The following is a 14,701-nucleotide window of genomic DNA, read 5'->3' as shown; positions in this document are numbered from 1 at the left end:
TTCCAATTCAGGAGGAACCCAGCCACTTCTTCAGCACTATGCTTAGAATTATCTTTAGCCCAATATCCAATTTCAATGCTTATAAATTCTACCTTCCACAAAACACTAGAACACAGTTCAGCCAAATTTTTTGTCACTTTATAACAAGGATCCACCTTTCCTCCAGTTTCCAATAATGTGCCACTCATTTTCATCTAGGCTCTCACTAGAATCGATAAATAGATAAATAAATAGATAGATAGATAGATAGATAGATTGATTGATTGATTGATTGATTTCTAGAATATATATCAACACTCTTCCAGCCTCTAACCCATTACCCAGTTCCAAAGCCACTGTGTAGGAATTTGCTTTCTTTAAGTAGCACACATCTTCTTATTTACCAAAATTTGTATTGGTCTGAATTCTCAAAAAAAAAAAAATAGCAGAATAGGATATATAGAGAGAGACATAGATAATAAATTCTTTTTCTCTAGAGAATCCAAACTAATACAGATATGTCTAGATATGTAAATACATAATTTATAAAATATAGATAACAGAGGTAGGTAGGTACATAAATAGGTATAAGAAATTGGCTACATGATTATGGAGGCCTAGAAGTCCCAAAATATGCAATTCACAAAATGGAGACCCAAGATAACCAGGAGTATAGTTCCAGTTCCAGTTCTAGTTCAAAAACCTGAGAACCAGGAAAGCCAAGGTACAAGTTCTAATCTGAGTCTAAATCCAAAAACAAAACAAGAACAAGTCCTAGTTGGAAGATAATCAGGCACAGAGAAAGAATTCTTTCTTACTCAGTCTTTTTGTTTTGTTCAGGCCTTCAGTGGATTGGATGAGGCCTGTCCACAGTGGGAAGGCAATCTGCTTGACTCAGCCTATCAATTCAAAAGGTAATCTCAAACAGAAAAACTCTCATAGACACACCAAACACCTGGGCACCCTATGGCCCAGTCAAATTGACACATTAAAATTAATTATTACAGGACCCAAAGAAAATGAGGACATGGGTCTTCAATAGAATGACTTCTCCTTCTCCACTTTGTTCCCAGCTCTTTCCCTGAGAACACTGGCCAAAGATTCTCTTGACCAAATAAAGTGTGGAGAGTAGGGAAGGAGGTATACAGGCTGGATGGAACAAGGAAAATTTCTAAATGAGTTTTGGCCTGACACACTTGGGGGCAAAGTTCAGTTTTGAAAATTTATCAGTTCATAGAGGAGGATTTTTTTTTAATAATCCCCTTGTGTTTGGCCTATTATCTGTAGTAAAGATGAAAGCATTAAATGAAAATAAGCTCACATATTCAGAATTTGCAAGGAGATAAGCAGGATCAAGAGAATTTTTTTAAAGGAAGGCTTATTAAGCTCCAGCAATGTCCCTAACCCTCCTCTCATGATCCAACAGCCCTTAAAGACAGATATTATTATTCCCAAATTGTCGCGACCCCCTTGCCCGCAAGGAAGACGCAATTCGAGAATCTTCTCTCAACAGTTTTATTCAGGTCCCTGGATATTTCTTCTTCTCCCTCGGGTGCCCCTCCCAGCCTTAATAAAGCATCCCAAGCCCCAATGCAAAGCTGCCGCGTGGAACTTTCTCACAGGGTGGTGAAAAATCATGTGCCAACTTTCCCAGATAAGAAATTGTTTGTCACAGACCACAGCGGAGCCAGCGCCATCTTGTAATGGCGACCATAATCTGCAGAAACGGCAGAAGCGGCTCACCACAGTTCCCCCTTTTCTATTTTATTAAAACAATACAGGCGAGAGTAGAGGTCCTATCCCACTGTGCAGAAGTGGCTGCATAGTATGGCTCAGTCCTAAGGAGGGCCCTTCCCCAGATCTGAGGCCATATCAGCCGACGCCTTTTTTCGTGGGGCGGGGCGTGAACGCGTCTAACCCGCATGCAATAGGACATGCTCTCCTTGAGGTCCTCTTCAAGGATCACTCAAGTGCAGTGCCTTGCCTCGCATCCTGTATCGTGACGATGGTGGGCGAAGGGGGATAGCTGAGGCTGAACTGTGGCTATTTATAATGACAAACAAGTTGACAGCACCCTGAAAGAAAGGCACGAACTTCAAGGCGATAGAAAAGCACTAGTGTGGAAACCCATCTGCGTGCAATGGCAGTAAGACCGGCAGAGTGCAAGGGCTTTCCAACACTAAGAGAATAACAAGGAAAGTCATGTCGATCCCAGTGCAATGTTATAATAACTTGGGGTGTAACGACCATGACAAAGGTTTACTGCTTAAGATGCGCAAGCCAGACTTGAGGCGAGTTGCCATTTTCTAAAGCTGCAAGAGCTTGTATGATCATAGCCTTTTCTTGTGCATGGCGAGTTTTAAGGCGACAGAGAAGCCACAAACAGAGCACAACACTGAAGCAACACATTGCACCAAAAATGCCTACCCCCACCCACTCTTTGAAGAAGGAAAAAGCAGAAGATATCCAATCGGTGAATTGACCCAAAGTCACTGGTTCGACACGGGTACTATTCAAAACAGCAATCTGAGTTAGTTGAGACTGGATCAAGTTTTCTGCTTCCATGGACCAGGTTCCGGATAGATACTCTCCGATGATGCGGGAGGCATTTCTGGAATCATTAAATCTGACAGAGGTTATACATAAATGTGCACGTTGATCAACACAACCCAAAAGCACCAAGTCGGCCAATTCTTCCACCTGAGCTTGGAGTAAATCTATTCTTTGGTTGGCAGCTAAAATCCCTGACAAAATATGTTGATTAATTGAATTTTGGGACTCAAGTATAGTAGAAGTTTGTTGAACAACTTGATTAATGGTGGCAGCAGTTTGTACTTGACTGGCCATGGCCACTCCGGCCGTAACCGCTGCAGCAGCAGACACTGCCACAGCTGTCACTATAGCTGCCGTAATTCCAAAATCCCTGCGGACTCTAAGTAGCTCAACAATGGGGAATTTATCTGGGTCCGCAGTGACTGGGATTGGGACAAAGGTTGGAATTTTCATAACCACTGCTACAGTCCAAGAACCATTCCAACACTCAGATAAGAGACAGGTAACACTAGAACAATCCAGCATCCCTGACGAGGTGTCATTAGTCAAAAGGAGCAAGAATGGGGATTGGACGCAGACCATCGCAGGGGGCAATGTGGCATTATATAGCAAAGAGTTGAACGAAACAGATGTAAGTCTATTACCCCGTTCACTCTCGCGAACAGTACCAGAAACATTAGCCAGCCAGCTTCTGACTCCCAGCAATTGAGCCAATGCAGAAATATCAGCTGAAGCCCCCTTCTCATTGAAAATCAGCCATTGAAACCAGGACCAACCTACTCCTGTAGAGGAGTTGGCACTATGGTTAAAGTTATAACCATACCTCTTAAGAGAGGGGGAAAAAGAGAAACCCTTAGCAACTTGAAGTCTCTCCCAAGAATGATCCTGACAAGGCGTAAATGTTGGGGGGAAACCAAGATTAGGGGTACAGTAAGGAGAGGCCTTAAAATGAGTGGCATTGTAAGTACTATTAGAAGAAGGAGGCACTGGGATTAGTACCTTGGAGATCATAGCCAAGGTAGTTATGTTAAAAGCAGAGCTATTTACAGGGGTCCCTGAACCTAATTGCTTCCCTGAAACTACTTGGCTCAGTACGGCATTAATAATACTCCCTGAGACCTGATTGGACCGCAATGGATCCTCCCAGTTAGTCAAATTTTTGGTCTTAAGGCTGATGCAATTAGCGTTTCCAAGGCTGAAACAAAAAACTCCTGTGAGATTAACCTGAGATTGATTAAAAATGCTCTCCACGTCCCCTCTAGGAGAGGCACAGGGAGCAGACATCTCACATGAGGTAGAGAAAAGAGTGGGGAGGACACTAGAACTACCATGAACCGGCATCGGCATTGGCCAAGCCCGTGCCACTGCCCACCACTGCATTGGTGTCGTCTGTGCCATCGGCACCAGCACCAGAACCAGAGCACGTAGCAGAGTGAAGATCCTCATCACAGGGTTGCTGTGGTATCTCTTGTTGTTGGTCGGTTGATGTCAAGACTCTTCTTGTCAGACGTTCAGGGACCCACAACGGCTCCGTGCGATCCTGGGGAAAAACACATACAGATCCTCGTGCCCATGTCAGCACGGGGTCGGGGCCGTTCCATTGGCCCGTAAGAACATCCTTCCACTTAACATAGCCAATCACAGAGGGCTGAGGGGACACATGTCTATCGGCCACAGAGTGACCATGAATATCCAAATTTAAAAAATTAATGGTAAAGAGAGCTAAGGACAGGCGTTCTTTAGGAGTGTGTTCAGCTCCTATTCCCCCTTTTTGTTTTTGTAAAGTTTCCTTTAAGGTGCGATGAGCACGCTCAACAATGCCTTGTCCTTGAGGATTGTAAGGCAGACCATGAGTAAGCTGCACTCCCATGGTAGAACAAAAGGATGTAAATTGTTTGCCAGTATAAGCAGGTCCATTATCAGTCTTAAGGGATGCAGGAGCACCCCATGCTGCCCATGCTTCTAGGCAATGAGTAATAACATTACGTGCCTTCTCTCCCGACAAAGCAGAGGCATGAATAACTCCAGAGCACGTATCAACAGAAACATGTACATACTTGAGGTTACCAAAGTCAGGTATGTGCGTCACATCCATTTGCCAGACAACCAATGGCTTCAATCCCCGTGGGTTCACTCCATAAGTAGGGGGATGAAGAAATGTGACACAATGGGGACATTGTAATACTATCTGACGAGCATCCGCTCTTGAAATGGAAAAACGCCTGCGCAGCGTTAAAGCATTAACATGGAAATTCTGGTGAAATAATTTAGCCCCCTCTAAGGAGGAAGCCAAGCATATCAACTGGTCTCTAGTGGCTGAGTCTGCACAGGCATTACCCTGTGATAACGGACCAGGAAGAGAGGTGTGAGCCCGTATGTGCATTGGATAAAAAGGAGCAGTGCGGCTACAGATAAGTTGTTGAAGCTGATTAAAGTAAGCAGATACATTATGGGCATTACTAATAGCTCCCACGGCCTCCAGGACTTTGAGTGCTTGTACCACATAAATGGAGTCCGAGATAAGATTAAAAGGAAAAGAACATTGTTTAAAAACCTCAATAACAATTTGCAGTTCAACCCATTGTGGATTACCAGGAGCAAATTGATGCTGAACAGGGGGAGAATCATTAATTACATAAGCTCCCATTCCAGACTTGGAACCATCAGTGAAAATATTAACAGCCCCCGGAATTGGGTTGGGTGAAGTTACCTTAGGGAAAATGATGGGATGTTCTTTAACAAAATGGAGTAATGGATGGGAAGGGTAATGATTATCAATATCCCCTTGAAACGAGCAACATAGAATAGCCCAGTTGTCTAGAGTAGCACACAAAACATTAAGCTGAGCCTTAGTATAGGGTATAATAAGAGAAGAAGGTGATTGTCCGAAAAATTGAATGCTTTGGTGGATCCCTTTAAGTGCTAACGCTGCAACAGCATCAGGATAGTATTCTAAAGATTTTCCTGGGGATATATGTGGGTGGATCCATAGTAAAGGCCCATCTTGCCACAGTACTCCAGTAGGCTGCCGCATAGTGGCAAGCACACATAACTGGAAAGGTTTATCACTGCGGAGCCTGCATAGAGTAGCATGTTGTATAGCTTCTTCTACTGTTATAAGGGCTGCCCTGGCCTCTTTGGTGAGGCTACGAGGAGAAGCAAGATCTGGATCACCCTTAAGGGTAGCATACAAAGGCTGGAGCACACCATTAGGAATATGTAAATATCCCCTTATCCAATTAATATCTCCCAGCAGTTTTTGAAAATCATTCAGAGTTTGGAGATCCTGAGTTCTTATGGTGATTTTTTGTGGTTTCAATTTGTCATGCCCAATGATTGCTCCCAAATACTCAATAGAATTCCCCGTTTGAACCTTTTCAGGTGCGATATGTAGCCCATATTGAGCTAACAGCTTTACTAAGTCTCTATAGGCCTCATTAACTATCTGCTCTAACTTAGCGGCCAATAACACATCATCCATATAATGAATGATCTTGATGGAGGAATACTTATGTCTGAGAGGTGCGAGTGCCTTCCCCACATACATCTGGCACATCGTGGGACTATTAGCCATTCCCTGCGGCAACACTACCCACTCAAACCTAAGATCTGGCTCCTCGTGGTTACACGAGGGAAGGGTGAAAGCAAAACGTTGTGAGTCTTTAGGATGCAAAGGAATAGAAAAGAAACAGTCTTTAATGTCAATAGCAATAATATGCCAGCCCTGAGGAATAGAGGAGAGCAGAGGCAGCCCTCTTTGAATGGGCCCCATAAGTTGCATTTGAGCATTAACTGCTCGTAAATCATGCAGTAGGCGCCACTTTCCTGATTTTTTCCTAATAACAAATATGGGAGTATTCCATGGAGAAGTGGAAGGTTGGATGTGACCCAAGTCCAGTTGTTCTTTGATTAAATTATGGGCTGCTGCCAATTTAACCGAGGGAAGAGGCCACTGAGGCACCCAAACAGGCTCCTCGGTGAGCCATGTTATGGGTATTTGAGCCCCAGTGGCCCCTAGGAAAAACCCAGACCAAATCTGTTAAGCTTTTGATGACCTTGCACAGGATGCCTACGCCCCTGTAGATGTTTTCCTAGTCCTAGACCTGGCCTATACCCCATATTTTGCATAATCTGTTGAGACGCCGGGGAATAGTCATTACTAAGAGTGAACCCCATGTCTTTCATCAGATCACGACCCCATAAAGAGATAGGTAAATCAAGTACATAAGGCTGAAAAGTGCCATTGTGTCCTTCTGGGTCCTTCCAAGATAGATGTCTACAGCTGATTTGAGGGGCTTGGGCATATCCCAAACCTCTCAGTGATTGATCTGAGAGCTGCACCGGCCACCCCTTTGACCAGTCCTTTTGTGCAATTATACTACGATCTGCTCCAGTATCGAGCAATCCCAAAATTGATTTGCCTTCTATGGTTAAGTTTAAAGTAGGACGGTCATTCATATCTAAGGACAAATAAACAGAATTCCCTCCAGTAACTCCAATCTCATCACTTGTCCTTGAAAAGGAATCAGCAGAAAAGCGGGTATGCAGGCTGGGTAGAAGTAACAATTGGGCAATCCGATCTCCTGGGGAAATAGATACAATGCCCCTTGGAGCTTCCACCATAACTTTTATTGTCCCTACAGTATCAGGGCTAATAACTCCAGGAAAGACATGAAGACCTTGCAAAGTAGAAGATGCACGTCCAATTAGCAAACCTACAGTGCCAGGCGGTAAAGGCCCTTTGAACTCAGTTTCCACCAATTGGACTCCCATCTTAGGTGTTAATACGAGTCTGGAGGTGGAACAGAGGTCCAATCCCGCGGCACCTGTAGTGGCTCTCCGCGTCTCATGGGATGGCGTAGAGATGGCCATGTCTCGGGTTTGGGTGTGACATTCTCCATTGCCCCATATATTTGTGGGCCCTGGGGTCGGGGGCCCCTTCGGCCGTTTTTTGGCCCAGCTGAAATAGGCTGTCCATGGATGTCCCTCATTGATCTACACTCTTTTGCCCAATGCTTCCCTTTTTTACATTTTGGACACAGCCCTGGTTGACGAAAGCCATTGGAAGGGCCACCGTGAGGGGGTCCAGTAAAATTATCTTTTTTAGGACATTCACGTCTGAAATGACCGGGCTGACCACAATGGAAGCATGTTCCGGCACCAGGATTGCCCCCTTTTGCCACCCGAAGGACAGCAGCTGCAAGACCTGCATTAGTTAGAGGTCCTCCAATCTCTCTACACACTTTCATCCATGCTTCTATGCCCTTATTTTTATAAGGAGTGATTGCCGCTTTACATTCCTTGGTGCATTGTTCAAAGACCAATTGCTTGATAAGGGGCATGGCTCTATCAGGATCCCCAAAAATCTTTCCAGCAGCATCCACCATCCTTGCTACAAAATCTGAAAAAGGTTCTGTAGGGCCTTGTAGAATCTTGGTCAAATTGCCAGACACCTCTCCTCTATTTGGAAGCGACTTCCATGCCCGAATACAAATATTGTTAATTTGATCATATGCCTCAAGAGGAAATCCTGTCTGTTGATTTGCAAATCTACCCTGTCCCAAGAGCATATCCTTGTCCCAATGGGGGCGTCCCGCTGCATGGTTTTGGGCGGCCTGCTCTATTGCGCCCTCTAGCACGAATGCTCTCCAGTCCAAATATTTACCCGGGGAAACGCAAGCCCGAACAAGGCTAGCCCAATCAGAGGGAGTCATACAGTATCTAGACAGATTTTCCACCTGAGTCAGCGTGAAAGCGGCATCCACCCCATAAGTGCGTACAGACTCCGCCAGGGTCTTCACAATTTTAAAATCTAAGGGTTCATGGACTCTTCCCCTGTTGTCATCCTGAAAAACTGGATAAGCAAGACCCATCTCAGCGTGAACAGCCCTCCATGTTTGGGCATGGAAAGCTCTTCCCGAAACGCCCCCGCCATCCGGCGGTGGATCCGGGGGATCGCTTTTCTTGAGCCCTTGCTTATCTGTGTTCCCTTCTCCTACAGCTAAACTCCCTAGCTGACGAGACAGCCTCTCGAGCTCTTCCTCCTCATCCTCCTCCTCCTCTGACCCACTTTCGCATGGGGGTGTACGCAGCGTACTGAGATCTGGATACAACCGTTTCCTCCCCCGTCTCATGCTCTGCACACTCCCATCCTCCCGAGTCGCTTCACTTTCTGCCATCTCCGATTTTTCCTCATGCAATCGCTCTAAAACCTCCTGTCCTTTAGTAAGTGCTTCCTGACATCTATCATCTGTAAGGCAACTACGGACCATTTTCCAAAGGGGTATCACCCCACCCTCTAATATGCCCTGCTCAGAAGCAAAGTCAAGATCTTTGCCTAATTTATCCCAACTAGGCACAGTAAGGCTGCCCGAAAATGCGAACCACGGTGCAGCGATATCTATCTTCTGTAAAAATCTCTGTAAAGTACTATGTTTCACTTCCAGTCCCTTGGAACGTAACAGGCCATCTAGGGCCAGGAGAAGCGGACTTGAAGATGCGGCACCCATGACGCAACAACAAAGAAAGCACAAAAAAAAGAAAGCGAAAGTAGGAGCGAAAGTACACAGTGCAGCTGCAATAAAATATAAGGCTCTCTCTTTCATTACAGAGGAGCTGTCCCGCTTTGGTCGCGGATCCCACTTACTAGGGACTAACCCCGCTTTGATCGCGGATCCCACTTATTGGGACTAACCCCGCTTTGGTCGCGGATCCCACTTACCTGGGACTAACCGGTGCACCACCCCTGACTGTTGAAAGTTCTGGTTCCCGGGTTTCGGCACCACTTGTCGCGACCCCCTTGCCCGCAAGGAAGACGCAATTCGAGAATCTTCTCTCAACAGTTTTATTCAGGTCCCTGGATATTTCTTCTTCTCCCTCGGGTGCCCCTCCCAGCCTTAATAAAGCATCCCAAGCCCCAATGCAAAGCTGCCGCGTGGAACTTTCTCACAGGGTGGTGAAAAATCATGTGCCAACTTTCCCAGATAAGAAATTGTTTGTCACAGACCACAGCGGAGCCAGCGCCATCTTGTAATGGCGACCATAATCTGCAGAAACGGCAGAAGCGGCTCACCACACCAAATCACAGAAATAAACTAGGTTAAAGACATGTTCCTGCCATAATGGTGGAAGAATTGCCTCCACACAGTGGTCCCATGGACCCCAATCCTGGTCTGTCATTCTTCATCACCCCACACTGACTTGCTATCAATTAACAATGGTCCCCTCTCCTTTCCCCACATGTGCACATCTCCAGAGAACATTCGGCTCTTATCAATATCAAAAATGAGTCATGGTTTTTAGCATCTGAGCTCTGGAATCAATTAAGCATTTTAATCAGAGATGAGAGTTACAAGAACTTGTCAGTAGACTCATTCCCAAGCAAATACCTTTGCCCATGCCTCATCACTTCTAATAAGACAATGATAATGCTTTTAATCCCGCTCTTCACAGTTACTGAGTCATTTCTAATTACCCACATCTGCCAAAGAAATCTCTCTATTGGGCTCCAAGCTGATACTGTCCTTCATATAATTTCATAAATTCTCCAGGACAGAATATGTCAAGATGAAAGAAAACGAGGAAACATCTTCTTCCTTGTACAGAAAGCCAGGCAGAAGACACCAAATTTAATATAACTGTATTAGAGCCAGGGTCTATTCATCATAATTAATGGAAGTGAATTAAAGAGAAGTTGGATATTTGTTCTCAATTTACCTACCAACAAGGAAGGAATCAGAGCACATTCCCACTCCTTAGGAAAATAACTACAGAAGATATCTTAAGTTAAAAATGCATTTAATATCCCTAAACTCCTAAACACCATAGCTTAGCCTATCTTATTTTAAACATGCTCAGAATACTTACAAATGGGCAAAATCATCTAACACAAAGCCTATCTTAAAATAGAAGTGTTGACTCATGTTATTTATTGAATACAGTGGCAATATAGTAGTACACTATAGAAAATTAGTTCTTTCCTCTTGTGATTACGTGGCTAACCGGGAACTGCAGCTCAAGGATGCTATCCAGCATCCCAAGAAAGTATTCTACTAAAAGCCGCTAACCTAGAGAAAGATCAAATTCAACATTCAAAGTACAGTGTCTACCTAATGTGCATCATTTTTGCACTATCAAAAAATCCTAAGTTGAACCAACAAAAGTTGAGGCAAATTTTTATTAAAAAAAAAAACTTTTTTAAAATTTTAGTCTCCACTACTTCCTCCAATAACTTATCATGCTCTATAGGATATACATGCATCCTGATCTGATCATTAGCACCATTTCCTCTATTGCCATTAAATTTTAATATATGTGATGCCAAAGCAATCAGAGCACTGAACACATCTGAATTACTTATTGTAGGTAAATAACCAAACACTAGCATGGCATTCCCTCCACATACTGCTATAAACAGAAATGATCCCACAACTGTGGATCCTTTGACTTGGGAAGATATCTCATTCTACAGAAACCATATCTCTGGGAAGAGGGCGGGACATCATGGGGAGCCTGTCTTCTCACCTGTTTCCTTTATAGTCTTCACTTAATTCATGGGTTGGTCCAGTGACCCTCCGAAGTGAGGGTCTCCTGGAACTGAGTCTCATCCATATTTCGAATCTTTAAACCCTTCGTGATCTGAACTAGTTCACTAACCACCACTACTTCCCACCAACAGTTCTTCTCCAGTCCATACTCCGAGAGGCAGACCATTGGTTATCAACCCAACATCCATTTTCCCTTCTTCCTCACTAACTGAACTACAGTCTTGGGACAGCAATGTGCACAGCCTTGGAATTATGGTTGGTTTGAGCCAAACAGAAAAATCCCATTCTACCATTTCTGAGCCTCCCTACGGGTGGCCATAAAGCTCCAGTTTTAGCCACCTACATGCAAATGGGATAGGAGGGTGGTTCTGTAAAGACTTTAACATTCCTGTTGGTGGAAGAGACAGACACAGGTGACAGTGCCCTTCACCTTCCCCTACCCCTCAACATGAACATGCATGTGATACCCATAGCTTAGTCAAGAGGAGGCAGACTAAATTAAGGTGAAGAGGACATACAGAAAGAGATTGGGTTTCTGAAAGTATGCCTGAGCTGCTGCTTTCACCCTGTACTGCCAAACTTTAGGCATTAAAATCTTATCCCGTTAGCCACTGTTAGCTGGGGACTCAATGCAGTTGAAAAGCATTCCTAACAAATAAAACCATTTTAGTTGCTTCATTTGCACTGTAGTTCACCATGTATGATTCATGGCACCTCCAGTCTGATGGATGTCCTGATAACAATAATCTCAATATGTAATTTCTTGTTTGTTTCACTATATATTATCCATTCCCTTTTTCCAAGTGTAAGCTCTGTGAGACTGAGATTTACTTACTACTATATTCCCAACATCTAGAATACTTCCTGGTTCACAGTAGTGGTTTCATAAATAATTGTTACTAAACAAGATCAATTGGAATGCACACATTCATGCTCTTGGACTTAGAGAGGCATTCGTGATGGATTTGGTTGTGGCTGAAAAGCTAGCTCTGCACATACAGAAAAAGGGAGGTCAATGTGAAAAGGATTGGCAGGAAAGATTGAGTGGAATAGCTCCAGTCTGGCTGTTCAGAGATGAAAATGAACCCCTTCCTCCAGAAAAAAAGGGGGTCTCTAAGGAAGTATGGTGGTCCAAACTGACACATCAATCCCTTTCTCAGGGGTTCCAGTACAACTGCAATGACATCCACACATGCTGTTCTTGTTGGTGCCTTGGGATGTCTGAGCCTTAGAAAGGCAACATGTAGTTCTTATCTTCACTTGTTGTCAATAGCTTGCTCTGATGGGACCTTTCATTGCTCCTGGGTGTTGTGCAGCCAGCTAGAGACATCAGATTGTGCTACAGAGAGGTAGGAGGGAGCTAAGATCCAGTGTGTGCTGATATCTTGGGTTACTCATAATCATTGGGAAGGTAGCAATAGTTCACCTCCTCAGAGTATATTTGGGCTCCTCACCACTGAGATAGTGGCAGAAAATGGCTTTGGGGACGGTCTAGATGGTTTCCAACTCCTGTATTTATGTCTTTAAAGACATCACATAGCACATAGGCTTCAGAAGCAATCGTATCCCACCCTGTTAAACCTTTTTAGAAATGTGTATGACTTACCTGCAGAAAAAGGTCCAAATTAGGAAAGTCCAAATGCAGTTTTGAAGAAAGAACTAGAAGGAGTTACCCACCCCATAACTGCATCTCACCCTGAGTGCTCCCATAGCCCCCCTGGCACCTCTCTGTGGGCCAGCAAATAGTCTTTTCACACAGCTTCAGACACAAAGTCATTTATTTTCTCTGCTCTTTCTATGGCCTCAAAATGATTGCCATCCACTCTCTGTATTACTTAAAGCCAGATTTTCTCCCTGAGCATGGCTTCCTATTTTAAGCCTATTGATCCCATTGGCATTGCAATATTACGTTTGTGACAGAAGCCTCGGACCTGTGCAGAACACTCAGAATGCCAAGTCTCTTAATAGGTTGATATCATGTAGTCTCAAGACATATAGAACTCCCCAATTCAGCAATTATTCTAATGGAATTAGAAATATAATTGATAGTATGATATTCAATGCATAGAGACTTAGAGCATTCATGTAGGAAGAGATTCTGGAAGTCACTGGTGCTATTGTTTTCTAGCATTTGAATTTTCATTCTGATATCTTAGATAACTAAGTAGCTGTCTCTGTTAGAAATGCTATAGGTTCAAGAATGTTAAGACTCCAGAACCTAATAAATGTGGCTACTAGAAAAACCAAAATCTGTCTTCCTGGTACACACACTCATTGGTCTGTATGTCACCCACTTCTGCAAGATAGCCCTTTAAATGTTGAAAGATAGCAAATTTCTTTTCCCCATCACTTCTTGATTTCAAACTTAATATAAGCAGTTCCTACAATAAACACCACAAACTGCTTTCCTGATAATTATTTATTTCAATTACTAGTTATAATAAAATACTTAGTATGGATATTATTAGTCTCATTTTAAACACAAGGAAACATAAGACCAGAAAAGATAAGCTGTTGAATCAAAGCCACCTGCCAGTTGGTGACAGAGACCTGCTCAAATTTAAGCTTCCTAACAACCCTGCACTCCTTGTGCTGCAAGAGGATGACATGATTCACATCTCCTCCTGTTGTTTGTCACTCTTCTGTGGACACAGGCTCATTACTGAATCCCCTTGCATCAAAAATGAAGCCATTGCTCCAAGGGTAGGGGCACACAGCACAGAGCAACATGGAACCTCCTTTCACCCTTTCAACTAGCGCAACCAAGTTCAAAATGGTTTCTTTGGCACCAGGCCCTCATTATTTAAATAGCATATTTTGTCATGTATAGAGTTAATGTATGTTTACTGAGCAAAAGAAGGATTAGCAAAAATAGAGAAATGTGCTCTGTATCCATGGGCTCCTCTACTGTCCAACTGTTGATCCAAAATATTTGAAAAAAATTCATTTGTACTAAACATGTATAAAACTTTTTTCTTATCATTATTCCCTAAACAGTACAGTATGACAATTACTTAAATGGCATTTTCATTGTGTTAGGCATTACAAGTAATCTAGAGGAGCTTTAAGGTATAGAGGAGGATGTGTGTGGGTCTTGTGCCAATACTACATCATTTTATATAAGGGACTTGAGCATCCACAGATTTTGATATCAGCAAGGAATCTTAGAACTTATCCTACAAGAGTACAAATGAACAACCATAATCCAAAATTTCATCAGCCAGACAAAAACCAATATTAATCATTTTCCTGTGCACATATTTTAATAAAAAATAATGTATTGTTTTGTAGTCTTCTATGCTCAGTCAGCTGTGTATGAATTAAATATTTTTCCATGACATCATTTCAACAGTGGAATTGCATTTCTTCATATGGAATGAACATGCAAACCAATGCCCTATTAGAGACTTGTTTCCAATATTTTTTGCATCATAACAATACTAGAATGAATATCTTTACAGCCAAATCTTTCACATTTTCCACAGGACAAATACCTAAGAGTGTCATGGCTGAGCCAAAGATATCCACATTTTAGAATTTTCTTATTTGAACTGTCAAATATACCTCCAAAAAATAGTACTTCACATTTTAACAAGAAACCTGTTTAACAAAACCTGATTATC

The 14,701-nt window shown here is 43.2% G+C and overlaps 1 protein-coding gene across 1 annotated transcript; it reads right to left on the bottom strand.

Annotated features, from left to right (window-relative positions):
- Positions 1-1,480: 1,480 nt before the first annotated feature.
- Positions 1,481-9,603, bottom strand: LOC131423344 (uncharacterized). The gene is made up of 2 exons (XM_058572312.1): positions 9,254-9,603; positions 1,481-4,072 (listed from the first exon to the last, which is right to left on the bottom strand). The coding sequence occupies exon 2, from the start codon at positions 3,976-3,978 to the stop codon at positions 2,239-2,241; it is 1,740 nt and encodes a 579-aa protein (XP_058428295.1). The 5' UTR covers positions 3,979-4,072; positions 9,254-9,603; the 3' UTR covers positions 1,481-2,238.
- Positions 9,604-14,701: the final 5,098 nt, after the last annotated feature.

This window comes from Marmota monax, unplaced genomic scaffold, assembly GCF_021218885.2.
Source record: "Marmota monax isolate L192 unplaced genomic scaffold, Marmota_monax_Labrador192_F-V1.1 WCK01_AAM20220418_F8-fsc00413, whole genome shotgun sequence".
NCBI classification, from domain to species: domain Eukaryota; kingdom Metazoa; phylum Chordata; class Mammalia; order Rodentia; family Sciuridae; genus Marmota; species Marmota monax.
Note: the sequence above shows the minus strand (reverse complement) of the source record. Positions and strands in the feature narration are given on the sequence as shown.

Excerpts from the sequence above, each read along its gene's own strand:
- LOC131423344 (XM_058572312.1), bottom strand. The coding sequence starts at position 3,978 with ATGAGGATCTTCACTCTGCTACGTGCTCTGGTTCTGGTGCTGGTGCCG.